The sequence below is a fragment of the Oryctolagus cuniculus genome, chromosome 1, assembly GCF_051225735.1.
Source record: "Oryctolagus cuniculus isolate XC-2025 breed Fujian yellow rabbit chromosome 1, ASM5122573v1, whole genome shotgun sequence".
In the NCBI taxonomy this organism is placed as follows: Eukaryota; Metazoa; Chordata; class Mammalia; order Lagomorpha; family Leporidae; genus Oryctolagus; species Oryctolagus cuniculus.
Window position 1 is genome coordinate 182,683,594 of NC_142867.1, and position 19,484 is coordinate 182,703,077.

Below are 19,484 nucleotides of genomic sequence, written 5' to 3' on the forward strand. Positions count from 1 at the left end.
AAGTGTATTTGTACAATTCAGTGATATTCTAAAATGTTTATTTATTTATTTGAAAGGCAGAGTGACAGAGAGACAGAGATCTTCCATCTGCTGGTTCATTCCCCAAATTGCCACAATTGGCTGGGGCTGTTATAGGCTGAAGCTCAGAGCCCGGAACTCCCTCCTGGGCTCCCAGTGGGTGACAGGGGCCCAAGCAGCTTCTTCTATATGGCTGTCCAAGTGCTATGCTGAGTTGACTCCATGTCACAGGGAAAGGCTGGAGACCAGAGAAGGTTAAGTAGAGTAAGTTCCTTTAATCTTGCGATGTGTAATTTGTTTGCATCACATCTAATATCGTGACAGTTTCAGAAAGGGAACACATTGATTAACCACCTGACAAATAAGACCAGATAAAAACCTGACAGTCACTATGAAAGTCTTACCTGGTGTGCCCACCAGACCATCAAGTAAGAAAAGACTGCAATCCAGGTGATGGAGCCAAAGAAAGTGATTGGAAAGAACTTCCTTGATGACTGAAAAACAACCAGGAAGAGGCAAGTGTCAATGTCATTAATTGAAGTGGATTTGACAGTTCAAAACCATCACCACCAATGCAGTCCTTTCTCCCTGTTTCTTGCATCTTCATAGGATTAAAAACCAAAAGACCACACTTATCCCTGATCAAACTAGGATAATAAAGTTCTCTTTTGGAAACGTGAACTTGGTTGGAGCTGAATGATCACAATGCTGGTTTCTGGGATGGAAATATCTTTAAAGAGAATATCTGTTAGTTCCTGCAGTTGGATGTTCAGATTCCCTGTTTCTGCCTATTCTAAAGCTGGATTTCTGTCTTCCCTATGCTGTATTAACTACTCCATATTGTCTGTTCATCCCTTTCTCCCTCCCTGCCTTCCCTCCTCCTCCTTCTGTCTTTTTCTTTCTCTCTCTCTCCTCTTCCTCCCCTCCCTCCTCCTCCTCCTCCTCCTCCTCCTCCTCCTCCTTCTTCTTCTTCTTCTTTTTTTCTCTCTCTCTTGCTTCAAAGTTCATAAGAATCAGTTTCTACTGCTTTCAAACTATGTATTGCCATAATCATATGCCAGAAAACCTATGGGAGTAATTACATTGAACAGAAATGGGAAGGATTAGGTTTTAAAAGACTGGTTCATCTTACAGTTCCATGAATTATCAGGAAAGCCACCATGGCAGTTTCTAGAGATTCCTGAAGATGGACTGTATCCAGAACATTTGAACCACACATACTAACTGGAGTCAACAGAAACAGAGATACCTGATTTTGCTGTTTGCCACTAGGAGGGCAGGCCATACACTGTTCTTGGTAATGTTTTTTTCCCCTGTTCTCCCCCTGAAACTATATTATGTCAGTGTTCTTCTAAGCACTGGACTTTGTACAATCTCAGGCTTATAATGTGAGTACTTTGTTTCCTGGGAACATCAGTCAAAAATCAGACACTCTAAATGCAATGTTTCTTAACTGACCCCACTACAGGGAACTCTAGGCTTGCACTGGAGTGGTGTTCTGATGATGTCCTATGTGGAAAACTTGGAGTCCTTTAAAACATGCTCAGACAGCAGAATGCTAGCAGAAAGCCTCTCACCTGTAATTGCCAAACACTTTTTATTTCAAAAGCTTTCCACATTGAGAAACATTCCTACTTTTTGCTTTGATAATGCCATCCAATTTTGTCTGGAGAAATGATTCCTAGAGTTGACTTCGATGGAAGCAATCTCTATTGTCTGAAAGGCTGACCTTGGGCAGTCATGTAGAACACTTTGTGCAGTGGCTTTTGAAGGCTTTATTTAAAGGAAAAGATAAGGTTGGTCACAGTAATATTTTGAATATCTATTGTATAATGATGAACATAGTCTCTGTTGTTCTGAACTAGCCTATTTTCCCCTTTGCTGTTTTCCACAAATATTTTTTATCATAATTCACATGATTCTTAAACTTCATAAGAACTTAATCATTTCTCTCTTTAAATGACTGCTGCTTTTTGGGGGCTATTCATTAGTTGGAATGTCTGGAAGTAAAAGCAGGCTTGATTAAGTTGGAAGAGGGTATTAGACCACAGTTAATAGCCAAAACCTTACTCTCCAATGTTTTCATACTCTTTTTCCTTTTTTTTTTTAACAAGGAAAATATTTTGGACAAGGACTCAGACTCCTCCTAGGGATCTGAGCATTTTAATATGTGATGGGGAAAAAAGGCAGTTAGTTTTTCAAAGTGGAGATTGAGACCTTCACTTCTGAAAGCAACTTTCTTTGAAGCTGGGAGTTCAGCTGAATTCTGGAGGCCAGATATCCTGAGCCAGTACTAGCAGATCAAGTTTTTCTGGGCAAGACATTTGGCTGATTAGAGTTCCCATTCTTTTCTGCTGGTCATTAGTCACTGTTTCAGGATCCCAACTATGCAAATGGTTTCACATCTCATGGACATGATCAGGTACAGGGAAGAGAAGGGCTTCTCTTGCCATGTGGGGCCACTTGTAATATGAACAGCAGCCAATACTTGACTTTAGTTTCGAATCAGAGGAATGGGGAGTTTTCTCCACATTTTGTTGTGTGGTGTGTGTGCTGGATGTCCTAAGAGAGTCCTCATTTCATATACTGCTAGGTCATTCACTAAATGTGTAATAATTATTTTGCTTTTGTACCTTTGCATGTCTATTTTTTGAAATGAGTTCACAAGTCAGAATCAGATAATTTTAATATATTCATCACCTGAAAAATACCATCATTGAGCTATGGAATGTTCCCAGTCAAAATATAGGAAGCAGAATATCAGATGAAGGATTGAAAGGAACTGAACTGAATTCAGCCATATTAGTGAAAACCTCTGTAATTCAATATTTGAGGCTCATGATTCTTAATCAAGAAGCCAATTACCAATAAGAATAGCAATATGTACCTAATATTATATTAGAGGCTCAATGAAAAATGTTAAAAATAATTTTTCTTTGTGAATATTCAGTTTTAATCATAAACTGTGGACAAGTAAAGCCTGGTCACCAACTCTGTACCCAGATCTTAAATTAGAGATGAAATTCAAACTTGGGTCTACTGGACTGTATGTATGTGATCCTAACATCCAGGTTACATTTCTTTCCTAAATAGAAACGGTGTCAATAATGCTTAGAATATACTTAGCCACAGACATAAAGATCATCATGATCATAATACTAGGCTGTGCTCTGAATGTCAGAAAATAAAAAAGCATCAGGGAAGTAGAGACTAGGATTCCAGCTGTATCTCCATCTGTCTCACCCAGTCTCCCATATTGTTCCTGCTTTGGAAGTACCATCCATTCATTTATCAGCCATTTGGTTAAGTGTTTCCTTGTCAGAATACTTTGCCATTCCCAATCTCATAACCTGGGTAACTCCTTATTTTATTTTATTTTATTTTATTTTCTAGGCTATTCACCTTATTTGGATTCCATAGATACATTCCAAATATTATTGCCCCATTGCTCCTGTACAGTTATTTAGCTAGCATTCTCATTGGAGGAAAGAAAATAGCACCAAAGCCAAGGTCTGATATGTCAATTTATGGTTAGTAATGGCGGCTCATCCTGACATCTATGGAGATAGGAGTCATACCAATTAGCATATATGTGAATTGTGTCCAAGTGCTGTCCATTTTGTTCCCAATGAAATGGATTACTTATATAGCTGACAGCTAATATTTTCATTGGAAATTTTTAGTATATATGAATAATGCTGGTTTGGTTTGAGAAAAGTTAGTAGATATCAGCTGGTTGTACATATTGCCATATTATTGATCCAAATTCAAAAAATAATTCACCCATCACTTATACTGTTAAAGTTTCTTGAAGTATAAGTAATTAACAAAGTTTCAAAGAACAATCATATTAAAGTAAGTGTGGTCTCTGGGTTATCATGACTAGTATTAAGTCTCTGATTTTAAATGACCAGCGATTTTCCCCTAAACAAATTATTTCGATTCTGATTTCTTTATCAGAAAGATGGAGAAATATCAATATCTAGTTACTCTGAGTAAAGATTTCATACATATAAAATGTCTAGCAAAGTTCCTGGCACTTAGTAAATGCTCAGATGATAATCATTGATTTCTAGACACTATTGTATTTATTTTTGAAATACTGTCTTTTGCAACAAAATGGATGCAACTGGAAACCATTAGGCTTAGCAAAATAAGCCAGTCTCAAAAAGGCATATCATGTATTTTCTCTGATATGCGGCAGTTAATGTAGAAAACAAAACAATGTCTAGGAATAAAATTTTCATTTGTGATATGATTATTTTAGCCCTTGTTTATACTCCTGTGAAACTGTGGTCTTCCTACTTTTTACTTGTTGAATATTATGGTTAGTGGTGATTTAAGTCCATGATTATAGAGGGATTGAAATTATGTCCTTGCAAAAATTAAAGAAAAAAAAAGGAAGGAAGGGGTGGGATTGAGGAAGGGAGGGAAGTAATGTTATCATCTTAGAAATGTACCTGTGAAATACATGAAGTCTGTTCTCTTTATATTAATACAATTTATAAAGAGAGAATTAGGTTGTGAAGGTGGAGCCCTCATGAAAGGGCCTAATGCTTTTGTAAGAACAAATTGCAGAGTTTACCCCTTTCTCTCTGCTTCCTGCTATGTAAGGACACAACAATAAGATGGCCATTGGCAAATCAGGAACAGGACCCTCATGAGACACTGGATCAGACATGTGATCTTGGACTTCCCAACTCTGAAACAGCCTCATGAGAGAAGATAAATTCTGGGTTTTTATTTCATTTATTATTTTCAATTTCATCAAAAACATGTTTGCCACTAAGGTTTACGTTTTAGTTCTTTACTTTTAAAACATTATGCTATTAATTTAAGAAAGTTATAATGTAAAGCTCATATTGCTGATATGAGCTGAAAGTATGCATGATCTAATAAACCTTGCCATATAATTCACATTTAAATGAAGTGGAAATAAAAAAAAGTGAAAGTACTATTTACTCTGAAGCTGGTAGTATACAGTAAAAACAAATAAAAAAACAAAAAAAAAAACATGTTTTACCTTTAGTTATTGTCAAGGTTTGGGTTGCTCACTTCATGAGTAAATCAAAACCCACCAAAGAGGCCCTAAGGAGTAGCAGATATCTATTAATTTATCATTTTCTCCTCTATTCTCTTCCTGAATATTCTTTCAAGAGGCTTTTGTGGAGGAACATGAGGTCTATGATAGTGCTGCAAAAATGGCCATAGTACTTTACTGCTTCTCTCATCAAGAGGTGAGGTCTTGTTTCCCACTCTTTTCATCTAGTCTGGCCTTATGACTTGCTTTGACCAGTAGAATGGGGCAGAAGTGGCAGCATGCAAATACTTTTTTAAAATGGAAAAATAGAATTAAAATATGAATTTATTTTGGTGCAAAAATTTTTGAAATCTATGCAGTTTTTTTCTCAACACATTTTATATAACTTTTTAAAATATTTAAGTTATACAAATTTCATATATTTCACATATACAGATTTAGGAACATAGTGATACTTCCCTCCCTCCCACCCACACTCCAAGCCTTCTTCCTCCTCCCTCTCCCATTCCCACTCTTAATTTTTGCAAAGATCTACTTTTAGTTTACTTAATGATTGTTAAGTTAACCCTACATTAAGTAAAAGAATTCAACAAATAGCATGAAGAAAAAACAAAAACGGTGTTCCTAAACAGAAGAGACAAGTGCTGTAATTAATCAGCGAATCACAAAATGTTCATTTCACTCCTAAACATTACATTTTAGGTGCTCTATTAGTTACCTTGGGTCAGGGAAAACATACAATATCTATCTTTTTAGGTCTGGCTTATTTCACTAATGGTTTCCAGTTGCAGCTATCTTGTTACAAAAGACATTTTTTTTTTTACAGATGGGAAGTACTCCATAGTGTGTATATACCATATTTTCTTTATCCAGTCTTCAGCTGATGGACATCTGGGTTGATTCCATATAATCAACTGCAAATAACTTGAACTGCAATGAACTTGGCTAACACTTTCATATGCTGATTACTTTTTGTTTGGGTAAATTCCCAGGAGTGAGATGGCTGGATCATATGGAAGATCTATATTCAGATTTCTGAGGTATTTCCATACTGTCTTCCATAGTGGCTTTGCCAGTTTACATTCCCACCAACAGTGGATTAGGGTACCTTTTCCCCTACATAATTGCCAGTGTTTGTTGTCTGTTGATTTCTGTATGAGAACCATTCTGACTGGAGTGAGGTGAAACCTCATTGTGGTTTTTACATGCATTTCTCTGATGGCTAGTGATTCTGAGCATTTTTCAAGTGTCGGCCATTTGAATTTCCCCTCTTGAAAAATGCAGGTTCAAGTCCTTTGTGTATTTCTTAACTGGATTTTTTTTTTTGTTGTTGTAGAATTTCTTGAGCTCCTTATAGATTCTGGATATTAACCCTTTTTCAGTTGCATAGTTTGCAAATATTTTCTCCCATTCTATTGGTTTCCTCTTCACTTTGCTGAGTATTTTTTCATAGTGCAGAAGCTTCTCAGTTTGATGTAATCCCATTTGATGATTTTGGTTTTGATTGCCTGTACTTCTGGGATCTTTTCCAAGACGTTTTTGCCTATTCCATGTATTCCAGGGTTTCCCTAATGTTCTCTAATAATTTGATGGTATCGGGTCATAGGTTTAGGTCTTTGATCTATTTTGAGTGGATTTGTGTGTGAGGTGTAAGGTTGGGGTTTAATTTCATACTTTTGCCTGCAGAGATCTACTTTTCCCAGCACAATTTGTTGAAGAGTTTGTTCTTGCTCCAGGGATTGATTTTATCTCCTTTGTCAATAGTTGATTGTAGATGTGTGGAAGACTTCTGGAGTTTTTATTCTGTTTCATTGGTCTACACATCTATTTTTGTGCCAGTATGAGGCTGTTTTGATGATAGTTGCCCTGTGGTATGTCTTGAAATCTGGTATTGTGATGCCCCCAGCTTTGTTTTTATTGTGTAAGATTGTGTTAGCTGTTTGGGGTCTATTCTGTTTCCATATGAATTTTAAAAAATATTTATTTATTTATTTGAAAAGCAGAGATACAGGGAACAGAGAGAGAGAGAGAGAGAGAGAGAGAGAGATGTCTTTCATCTGCTGGTTTATTCCCCAGATGGCCTCAACAGCCAGAGATGTGCTAATCTGAAGCCAGAAGTCAGGAGCTTCTTCCAGGTCTCCTATGTGGGTGCAGGGGCCCAAGCAATTGAATGATCTTTTACTGCTTTCCCAGGCCATAGCAGAGAGCTGTATTGGAAGTGGAGCAGCTGCGACTTGAACTGGTGCCCCATATGAGATGCTGGCATTGCAGGCAATGGCTTTACCCGCTTTGCCACATGCTGGTACCTCCATATGAATTTTAGCATCATTTTTTCTAGATCCAAGAAGAATGTCATTAGTATTTTGATTGGGATTGCATTGAATTTATTTTTTATTTTTTGACAGGCAGAGTTAGTGAGAGAGACAGACAGAGAGAAAGGCCTTCCTTCCGATGGTTAACCCCCAAAATGGCTGCTATGGCTGGCGCTCTGCACCAATCCAAGGCCAGGAGCCAGGTGTCCTTCTGGTCTCCCATGTGGGTGCAGGGCCCAGGGACCTGGGCCATCTTCCACTGCCTTCCTGGGCCACAGCAGAGAGCTGTACTGGAAGAGGAGCAACCAGGACAGAACCAGTGCCCCAACCAGGACTAGAACCCAGAATGCCGGTGCTGCAGGCAGAGGATTAGCCTAGTGAGCCACAGCGCTGGCCTTGGATTGCATTGAATCTTAAATTGCTTTCAGTAGTATGGACATTTTGATGATATTGATCTTCCAATCCATGAATATGGCAGATTTTTCCATTTTTAATGTTTTCTATTTCTTTCTTTAATTTTTTATAATTTTCATCATGGAGATCTTTGCCATTCTTAGTTTAATTTATTCCAAGGTATTGAATTCTTTTTGTAGCTGTTGTATATAGTATTGATCTTAAAAGTTCTTTCTCAGCCATTACATTGTCTGTGAATATAAAGGCTATTGATTTTTGTGTGTTAATTTTATATCCTGCAATTTTACCAAATTCTTTTTTGAGTTCCAATAGTCTTTTAGTGTAATCTTTTGGCCCTCTCTATATAGAATCATGTCATCTGCAGATAGGGATAGTTTGACTTCCTCCTTTCTAATTTGTATTCCTTTGATTTCTTTTTCTTACCTGATGGCTCTGGCTAAAACTTCGAGGACTATATTGAATAGCAGTGGTGAGAGTGGACATCCTTGTATGGTTCTGGATCTTAGGGGGAATGTTCTAACTTTTCCTCACTCAATAAGATGCTGGCCATGGGTTTGTCATAAGTTGCCTTATGTTGAGGAATGTTCATTCTATACCCAATTTGCTTAAGGTTTTCATCATGAAAGGATGTTGTATTTTATCAAATGCTTTCTCTGTATCTATTGAGATGATTCTATGGTTTTTGTTCTTCAGTTTGTTAATGTGATGCAGCACATTGATGATTTGTGAATGTTGATCCATACCTGCATCATAGAGATAAATCCCAGTTGGTGTGGGTGAATGATCTTTCTGATGTGTTGTTGGATTCTGTTAGCTAATATTTTGTTGAGGATTTTTGCATCATGGATATTGGTCTATAGTTCTCTTTCTCTGATATATCTCTTTCTGGTTTAGGAATTGAGGTGATAGAAGGAGTTTGGGAGGATTTGCTCCCTTTGAATTGTTTTGAAAAACTTGATAAAAATTAGAATTAGTTCTTCTTTAAATGTCTGCTAGAAATCAGTAATGAAGCCATCTGGTCCTGAGCTTTTCTTTGTTGAGAGGGTCTTTATTACTGATTCACTCTCTGTCTTGGTTATTGGTTTGTTTAGGTTTTCTATGTTCTTGTGACTTAATTTTGGTACATTGTATGTACATTGTATTGTATTTGTTCTTGGTTTCCCAATTTGTTGCATACAGCTCTTTGAAGTAATTCCTGATGGTTCTTTATTTCTGTGGCATCTGTTGTTACACTTCCTTTTTAATCTCTAATTTTATTAATTTGCATCTTTCGCCCTTTTTTTGGTGAGTTGGGCCAATGGTGTATCAGTTTTGTTCATTTTTTCAAAAAACCAGCCCTTCATTTCACTGATCTTTTGTATTTTTTTTATTTTAATTTTGTTTATTCTCTAATTTTAATTACTTCTTTTCTCCTTCTAATTTGGGGTTTGGCTTACTTTTGTTTCTCTAGGTCCTTAGATACACTGATAGCTCATTTATTTGGTGTGCTTTCAATTTCTTCATGAAGGTACCAATTGCTATAAACTTCCATCTTAACACTGCTTTTGCTGTATCCCATAAGTTTTGATATGTTGTATTGTCATCTTCATTTTTTTTTCAGAAATTTTTTGATTCCATTTTTGATTTCTTCTTTGACCCACTGTTCAATCAGGAGCATGTTGTCCAGTCTCCATGTGTTTGTATGTGATCTAGAGATTCTTGAGTTGTTGATTTCTAGCCTCATTCCCTTGTGATCAGAGAAGAAACATCGTATTATTTTGATTTTTTTGTATTTTCTGAGACTTGTTTTATGGCCTAGCATATGGTCTATTCTAGAGAAATTTCCATGCACTAATAAGAAGAATGTGTATTCTGCAACTGTGGGGTGAAAAGTTCTGTAAGTATCAGTTATATCCATTTGGTCCATAGTGTGGATTAACTCTGTTGTTTCTTTGTTGATTTTCTGTCTAGTTCATATGTCTATTGATGAAAGTGAGATGTTGAAGTCTCTTGTTACTATTTTATTGGAGTCTGTGTCTCCCTTTAGATCCATTAATATTTCTTTTAAATAGTCAGGTGTCCTGTGATTTAGTGCATGTATGTTTATTATAATCACATCTTCCTGTTGAATTGATCCTTTAATCATTGAATAGTACTCTTCTTTGTCTCTTTTGATAGTTTTTGTGTTAAAGTCTATCGCATTTGACATTACAGTGGCTACACCTGCCCTTTTTGGGTTTCTATTAGCATGGAATATTTTTTTTTCCATCCTTTCACTTTCAGTCTACATGTATCTTTGTTAGTGAGATGTGTTTCTTGTAGTCAGCAAATAGATGGGTCTTGTTTTTCAATCCATTCAACGAGTCTGTATCTTTCAATTGGAGAATTGAGGCCAAATGTAAATATATTCAAGGTGACTTTTGATAAGTAACAACTTTTCCCTATTTTCCATCAATATTCTTGTTGTTTACTTTGGATTTCCTTTCTATTTTTCTGGAAATTTTTCTGCCTTCACATTCTTTTATAATGATGGCCATCTTTCTGTGTTTCTATAGGTAACAGATCCTTAAGCATCTTTTATGAGGCTGGATGAATGGTGAAAAATTCTGTCAATTTCTGTTTGTTATGGAAGGTCTTTATTTCACCTTCATTCATAAATGAGAGCTTCGCAGGGTACAATATTCTAGGTTGGCACTTTTTTTTCTTAAGACTTGAACTGTGTCTCTCCATTCTCTCCTAGCCTGAAGAGTTTCTGATGAGAATTCCATTGTGAGTCTAACTGGAGATCTCTGAAAGGAATCTTGCATTTCTCTCATGTACACTTTAGAATCTTCTCTTTATGTTTTACTGTTGAACGCTGGAATACAATGTGTCGTGGTAAAAATGTTTTCTGGTCTTGTCTGTTAGCAGTTCTATGTGCTTCCTATACGTGGATGTCCCTTTCTTTTTCCAAATTGGGGAAGTTTTCTGCAACTATTTTACTAAATAGACCTTCTAGTCCATTCTTTTTTTGCATACCTTTAGGAACTCCTAAGATCTTTATATTGGGTTACTTGATAGTATCCCATAAATCTCCAACACTATTTTAAAATTTTTTTCTTATTTCTTCTTTTATTTTGTATAACTGAAAAATTTCAATGATTTGTCTTCTATCTCAGACATTCTTTTTTCTGCCTCACAAAGTCTGTTGTTAAGGTTTTCCACCGCATTTTTGTTTGATTAATTGCATTCTTTATTTCTAATATATCATTTTGATTTCTCTTTAAAATCTCAATTTCATGGGAAAAATTTTTGTTCATGTCATATATGGATTTCTTTACTTTGTGGATTTGCTTGTGATTGCTTTGAGTAATCCTATGATTAATCTTTTGAATTCCATTTCTGGCATCTCATCAATCTCTTCATCTTCACATTCTAATATGGAAATGTTATTTTGTTCATTTGGAGAGGGGTCATGATGTCTTCCTTATTCTTATTTCTTGAATTTCTGTGTTTATTTTTAGATACTTTTTTTTTCCTCTGATGGCTTTTATCTTTGAACTATGCCTCTGTGGCTTACTGGAATGTCTGAACTTTCAGTGACTACCAAGAGGTGTGTACTGAGAGGTGCGTACTGCTGAGAAGATGGTGTCCTGTCTCAGCCTGTTGCTGTGCTTATGCACAGGGATTTTCACAGCTGTTGCCCAGACCCAAAATGGTGCCAACCCTCCCTCAGCCAGGCATCAGGCACTGTTGTGGGGAGAATGGGGTAAGAGAAACATGCCCCTTTTACTTCCACTGGGTCCAAGGGTATCCCTTAGCACCTAGGGCTCCAGGCCAGGCATACAACATGCTCTCCCTCTGGCTATATCACAAAGAACTGCAGCAGTTTGGTCTCACTTCTGTCTCCAAGCTGCCACCTGCTTCGACTCTCAGCTGCTTAGTGTATTTTGTCTGTGTTCATGCTGCACGTGTGTGCCTTCCACACAGGTCCATGGTGTTCTTCTTTCCATAGAATTTCCACTGTGATTTGCTCTCTAATTCTCCAGAGAGTGCACTCCTACAGGTTTTTTTTTTTCTATTTATCTCTAGCCTACTGCAGTACACAGTCCCCTATTCTGCCATCTTGAAATCGGAACTCCATAACTGACATTGTGTAAATTCTAAATCAAATTTCAAGAGGGCTTGGTAGCTTTCATTCTTACTGGGCTTTGCAGTTTGCCATCATGTGAAAAGTTCAGACCATGCTTAAGATACAATGTGCAGCAGAGACAAGCTATTCTAGCTGAGATATCCCTATACCAACCAATCTCCAGCTATGGAAATGAGGCCCATTGAGACCAGTAGAAGAACTGCCCAGCTGAGCCTAGTCCAAATTGCCAGTTAACAAAATTATGTGCTAAAAATACTTGTTTTAAGACATTAGGGTTGGATTGGCATGTTACATGTGAAAGGTAACTGATGAAAAATCAAATATAATGAAATTCCTTTATGCTAAGCATGATTGAGGAGTGTCTTAACACTTTTGTATCAACTGGGATGGTTTCTTCCATTTGGCATATGGTATATGCAGAGGATAGCCATGTAATTTATCTTCCAAGTCAGTATGCTTTGAAAGTAAACTAGTATTGTCCTGGGAAAACTGGGATTTATTATCACCTTAAATTTGCAATACCATGATGGGTACCTATTTGTATTTCCTTTAATCACAGAATGTCATGACTTGCAGGAAGTCTAGAAATCCTCCAATCCTTTATTGACAGTGGAGGAAAAATGGGGTCCAGAGTTGAGACGTGCCTTTCCCAAGGTTTCACTGCCCATAAGGTATAGGGAAAAACACACTGCTGTCCATATGGTAGAGTGAAAGTGCTCTGGAGCCCAGGAGACTCAGGTTCGAGTTCAGCTGCATGATCTTGCTCTATAGTCAAAAGTGGGCATTACTTGTTTCCTTTACTAAATGAACAGCTCCTTAAAGATGTAAATGGTAGATTCTGTGTCTTTATATCTCTTTAAGGGATCAAACCCAGTGTATATAATAGTCATAAACACATGCTCAGTAAATATTTGCCAAGGAAGCAGAAGACAAAGTTTCTCATGCTTGGAATAGCACACAGTCTACTCAGAAAGAAAACAAAAACGTATCCCAGGCTTCAGGGATTGGACCTTGAGGGTGGGCTGAACAATGAATGAAGAATCATTGTTATTGCACCAGAGAGTACCATGCACAGCTCTCAAGATTGTGCTCCTTGGGACTGTAGCATCAGTCAGAAATTGTCATGATTCAGGGAACGGCTGTCCTGGTTGACTGATGTTTGCTTTTCATGAGTTGCTGGGTGGGAGCCATTGATTTTCTCTTAAGAGCTTCCTTGACCTTTTAGCTTCAAGAAAGTATGAAAACTTTGCTAACCATTGCTGTAAGAGTCCCACTCAGCCCCAAGCGCCTAGGATCTTGAGTTACTGGCACCTTCCTTCCCTGCCTGCACGTTTTCCTGACTGCTTCAGTGGTTGTGGCCCAAAATTACCTCATTAGCCAGGCAGCACCTATGCTCTGGGCCATACTACTCTGAGACGTCTGCAGGGATTTAAAAGCACATTTTCCTCCCTGATTTTTCTTACTGGGGTTGAGAAAAGCATTGGTCTAAATAGCAGGGCAATGCAGGCAGGGAGGGAGAGCAAAACCATCTCAGGACTATTCATGTGATGTGGGCCAGGGAAAAAAATCAAACACATCCAGCTAATTGTGGACTTTCAGGAGGCCAGACCTTTGTGCAGAACAGATGCTGTGTAACTGTATCGTGAATAAAGAAGTCTCATTGTGAGCCACATCTGTTGTATGCCCTCCCCCTTTCCAGAAACCTCCAATATATGGATCCTTAGATAAGGAGGTCCTTTCCTGCTGTCCACTTGACCAGTCATGGTTCTCCACTAGGCTGCATTAGCAAGTACATGTTGGTCCAATGGGATAGGACTGTTCTTGTTTTTCAAATGAGAAAAGTGAGATCATCAGGGTTGGGGGGGGTGTCCTTGAAGATTTATCCTGGCTGCCACCACAATATTCTATTCCAAATGCTTTTAGAAACGATTTCCCCCAGATTTCCACCTTCTGGCATCATGAAATGTGAGGAGAAACTCAAGCTGTGTAGCCACACAGACCTGGGTCTGAATCTTAGTTCTGTCCTTCAGAAAAGGACCAGGTGTTAATTAATCAATTACTTTGTGCCCAAGATTCTTTCTATTTGTGTCAATAACAAATACATATATTCCTGCCCCAAATGTTTCCTGCTCTGCCACAATATAGGTTATTGAAAACACCTAGTTCAGATTCATACTAAGTAGGTACATGCTTTTGTAGAAGGCATATGTGTGTGTACTGCCATAATAAATTATTTCTACTTCTCATTATTTCTTTCACCCCCGGGGCAATGACATAAGAACCCAATTCAACTGGGGGTGGGTGTTTTCTGGATTTGAACTACACTTGGATTGTACTTAGTTGACATTAGGACAGTGTTGTGTTCACAGATCTACTACCTAACAATAGTAGATACAAATATCATTTGTATTAGTGATAATTGTGTAGGAGGGAAAAGATCAGACATTGGGCATTTATGCCACACAAATACATTTTCTTATTTTTTGAAGTAAATAAATAATCTATGTACACAGCCACAAGAACATTCAAGAAACAGTGAGTCACCCTTTTGCTTTTAACCTTCAGTTGCCCTCTCAGAGATAATCACTGTGGTGGTTTTAAAACATGTTTGAAAATTCTTCCCATTAAGACTCAGGTGCTAAGTGAAGCTGATGTAGTCTTGGTAAAATTTTTGTCTCCTCTTTAATCAAGTCAGGCTGGTGACTGCTTCGGCTTATATAGTATAGTAAAAGTGACTAGCTTCTGAGACCAAGACATCGAAAGCCCTAACAGCTTCTGTCTTCTGCTGATGAAACACTCACTCTTGAGTTCTTATGTAAGACAGATGACTGTCCTCAGGCTGCCATGCTGTGAGGAAAGCCAATCACATGAACAGCTGCATTTGACCACTCCAGTAGACAATCCCAGCTGAGCCCAACCTTTATGTCATCTTTGCCCAGGTGCCATGAAAATCAGTGAGCAGGCCTCTCGATGTTTCTAGCCCTCAGCCATTGAAGTCTTCCCAGCTGAGGCCCCAGATATCAGGGAGCAGAGACAACCATCTCCAGTGTTCCTACTCCAGTTCCTGAGCTGCAAGATGTCTCTAAGCCAAATGAAATGGTGGCTGTTTCATACCAGTTTGTTATGCAGATTTGATAACTCAGATCATCACTACAATTGTGTGTCTGCCCAGAGGAATTTTGAGGCATATCAACGACTACCTGTGTTTTTATGTCTCCTCTATTTCCTTTAAGCACAAATGGAACAGACTATGCACACTGTTATATATACACTGTTTTTTAAAAGGAAGCCATTTCAAAATGCTTTACTCACAGCTTTGCGAACGTCAGGCAAGGTGATCCAGAGAGGAAACACTATGGGGAGCACGATGAGGAATGTGACCTGCTTGCGGGCATTGGAAGGCCAGGCCAGGCTGAGAGGCTGGTCCTCCTCCTCCTCAGCCGCCGTCTCTGTGGTCTGTGTAGAAAGAGAGATAAGAAATAAACAAAAAAGAGGATAATGTATGCATGTAGCAATGACAGGACCACAAACCAAGGGAGGGAAGCTCCAGACCTCATTAGGAGTCTGCCTGAGTCATCCTGCCAGCGTCTCACATCTCCCTTTTGGGATTGTAAGAGAACTTCATCTGCCAGTCTGAGTCCCAGGGACAAGGGACACATTGCTCGGCCATGAGAATTTTTTTTTAACTTTTATTTAATGAATATAAATTTCCAAAGTACAGCTCATGGACTACAATGGCTTCCCCCCCATAACGTCCCTCCTACCCACAACCCTCCCCTCTCCCACTCCCTCTCCCCTTCCATTCACATCAAGATTCATTTTCGATTCTCTTTATCTACAGAAGATCAGTTTAGCATACATTAAGTAAAGATTTCAACAGTTTGCTACCACACAGAAACATAAAGTGAAAAATAATAGATGATTTTTTTTTATCTTTTATTTAATGAATATAAATTTCCAAAGTACGTCTCATGGGTTACAATGGCTTTCCCCCCCATACCGTCCCTCCCACCCACCACCCTCCCCTTTCCCACTCCCTCTCCCCTTCCATTCACATAATAGATGATTTTTTAAATGATGATGAAATCAGATCAGACCTATTGTCATGTTTAATCCCAGTGAGAGTCAAGTTGGGAATTGATAATTTCTTCTTTTTTTTTTTTTTTACAGAAGATCAGTTTAGTATACATTAAGTAAAGCTTTCAACAGTTTGCACCCCCATAGAAACGCAAAGTGAAATATACTGTTTGAGTACTCGTTATAGCATTAAGTCTCAATGTACAGCACATTAAGGACAGAGATCCTACATGAGGAGTAAGTGCACAGTGACTCCTGTTGTTGACTTTACAAATTGACACTCTTGTTTATGGCCTCGGTAATCTCCCCATGCTCCAGTCATGAGTTTCCAAGGCTATGGAAGCCCCTTGAGTTCTCCGACTCTTATCTTGTTTAGACAAGGTCATAGTCAAAGTGGAGGTTCTCTCCTCCCTTCAGAGAAAGGTACCTCCTTCTTTGAAGACCTGTTCTTTCCACTGGGATCTCACTCACAGAGATCTTTCATTTAGGTTTTTGTTTTGTTTTGTTTTGTTTTGTTTTTATTTTTGCCAGAGTGTCTTGGCTTTCCATGCCTGAAATACTCGGCCATGAGAATTTGAGAGCTTTCTTTTCTCTCTTTTAGCAAAATTTCATTTATTTTATTTTATTTGGAAAGCAGAGCAAGAGAGAGAGAGAGAGAGAGAGAGAGAGAGACAGATAGAGACATACTGAGAGATCTTCCATACGTTGACTCACTCCCTCAAAGCTTGCATAGCAGGATCTGGGCCAGGCCAAAGCCAGGAGCTCAAATCTCAACCTTGGTCTCACATGTGAGTGGCAGAGACTCAAGCATTAGAGTCATCTGCTGCCTCCCAGGGTATGAGAGCAGGAAGCTGGAGTGGAAGCAGAGTAGCCGAGACAGATCGGGCATTTGGCTTAACCTTTGCTCCTCAACATCCACTCCTCTCTTTTCTCCTTGGCCGTCCTTCAGCTTCTCACTTTGACCAGCTGATGCTGGACTGGAGTGCACTGCAGCTACAAGTACCAAGCTTTTTGAGAGAAGCTGCAGCGCACAGCAAAGGACTATTACCCTCCACTTCTTCGTCCCCCGTTCTTCCCGAGGACAACATCACATTTCAGTAGAGCCTTGATAAAACTGAAAGCTTTGTTTTTGAGCACTGATTTTCAGCAGGCAAATTAAAGGAAGCACAGAAGCCATTCAGTAATAATCCCGAGAAAGCTTAACTCCCTCCTGCTAGCCCTGGAAGATGGAAACTCATGGGTTTTTGCATGGGGTTGTATTTTTAACCTTATTAATCACTTTCTTGATTTCTAAACCATTTTACATGAGCCAGAAACTTATTTTGCAAGTAGATGCCTCCATTCTCAGAGAAACAGGATGGAAATCAAGACATTGGCATCAAACAGGGCCTCAGAGCCAGGGTGTAACCTCCTGCAGCACACAGCCAGAGTTTTTACTTGCCAGCAGTTGAGGTCAGCAGCTTCCCAAGTCCCAGAGCCAGAAGAGACTTCAGGCGGATCTGGGCCGGGTAGGATGACCATTATCTTGTCAGATGGGCCCTTGGAGCCTCCAAAACAATACTGCAGATACCATCAATCACTTCCTTCCCTGCTTGTTTAAAAATGAAAGTGCAGCAGCAGGACCAAGCATCCGATCTAAAAATACCGACAGGAACTTTTCCACCAAGGCTTCCTCTTGAGGACATAGAAATAACCTGCACAAGTTTCCGAGAGCTCCTGTTCCCTTGGCTTTGGCTTTCAGCATGCACACTTTCCAAGCAGTAGCACAGGCCCCTCTAGCACCTCTGTCCCTGAGGGGGTGGCATGTGGGACAGGGTCAGGCTAGTTGGCCTGGGCGGTAAAGGACTCAACTAGAGATCAGGGTTGAGTGTGAGGCCTGACTCACAGCAGTGCTATGTTATGTTTATCGATTTGGCAAACCCTAGGTACTGCCAAAAGGACTTTTAGTGGTTCATATACAGTCACCCACACTTCAGCTCTCTCCTGTGGTTAAAATTAAAAATTTTACTAATAAAAAAGAAATCTTAAGTGATATTGAAACAGGTTGGTAATGTTATTCTGGCTTGGATGTATGTCCTTGGCAGTGGGTAAGAGAATTGATAAACAGCAAATATTAGGGAATTTAGGGGATTAGGTAGGTATTAGGCAGAAATAAGAAGTTGGCACTGTTTATTTTGGTTGCCTGGATCTTCATTAAAGACACACCTCATGTTCCCTATCCCTTTGCTGTGCATGTCATGTGCTATTCCACCTTTTGAGCCCTCTTCTGAGCCATCTTGCTCTCCATGTCCTCCAAGGAGATGTAGCGGATGTAGAGAATATTATTCCCTATGGACTCACCAGCTTTCCAAGGTGTCAGCTGGTTTTAAGAATAATATCTGTGTCATGGGACCAATGTACAGTAAGGAGACAGGTATACTTTGTTCCCTCCCAGACACCATCCTTTTATTTAACTCAAATGAATAACCTTTCCCTCCTCACCTGGTAGATGCCCAGAAATGGCATGGAAGAGTTGGGGTGTTCTGTCATTCCTCATAAGTACCCCATCTCAAATGAGAGGTGTGGTTTATTTTAGCAGAGGATTGATCTCTTTGAAGACCTATCACACTGATGTTATGAGTTCTTCAAGTCTCCTCCTGATTTTGACCTCCCCCCTCCAGCTGTGTTCCCCACTGCCATACACAATGTAGCAACTTCTCTCTAAACTCCAAGCTAACCTTTTTATGAGGAAAAACAAAAGCAACTCTTTATGACTCATATCATTTTAATGACACCAACAGATGGTGACATTTCATCAATAACCCCTCTGCTTATAACCTACGGATTAGCTCCTTTCTCCATCTGCCAGAGTCACCAGGCAGGCAGTGCCACTAGCAAATAGCAGAAAATAATTGTCTGTTTAGATGCATAAGCTCTAAACACACTACTATCCAACACAAACAATTAGCTGTATTATATGACTTCCAAAACTGCATTTGAAGTGGCAGTTGCTAGGGCAGACATGGACAAAAAGAAGAGACTTTGTTCCAGGCTGTGCAAACAGGGCTCTCTCTCTGGAAACTTCACACCACTTGAGGGACAAGTCCTGCTTAGGGAAGTACAAGAGTCCAGAATCCTGGGGTAGGTTTGAAAGGTACCTAAGGAACAAGCCCGTCAGCATACTTTAGGTAAAATTCTTTTTGTCTTCTTGCCAGGCGAAATCTCACTCTGGCTCAATGGGTACAACTTGCAAGCTGGTTAGAGAAGTGGAAGAAAAATAAAATGCTGTTCCATGTTTGGGGCCACTTTTGCCTTTGCCAAAGCCTGGGATACTAGCATATTCATTATTCTCACACTTGCAGTTGACTAGGGCAGTGGATTTTCAGTTTTCTTCTGGAGTTGCAGCATGTTGGCTTTGACCTTGTAACAACCTGAGATGAACTAAAACTTTTGTGGAGTGTCCATGAAAACAAACAAACAGAAGTTATCCATACTACTGATAGAAGAGTTTGGCGTCTGCTGGGGTCTCTGT

General features: G+C 39.1%; 1 protein-coding gene across 6 annotated transcripts in view; it reads right to left on the minus strand.

Moving 5' to 3' along the window:
- Positions 1-19,484, minus strand: part of SLC24A2 (solute carrier family 24 member 2) — a 271,498-nt gene that overhangs the window by 18,417 nt on the left and 233,597 nt on the right. For all 6 annotated transcript variants that reach the window (XM_051845186.3, XM_002708076.6, XM_051845195.3 and 3 more), the window contains 2 exons: positions 15,209-15,352; positions 423-512 (listed from right to left, as the gene is read on the minus strand). In XM_051845186.3, the coding sequence (XP_051701146.1) occupies positions 423-512; positions 15,209-15,352 (234 nt within the window). The remainder of the gene's footprint in view (positions 1-422; positions 513-15,208; positions 15,353-19,484) is intronic.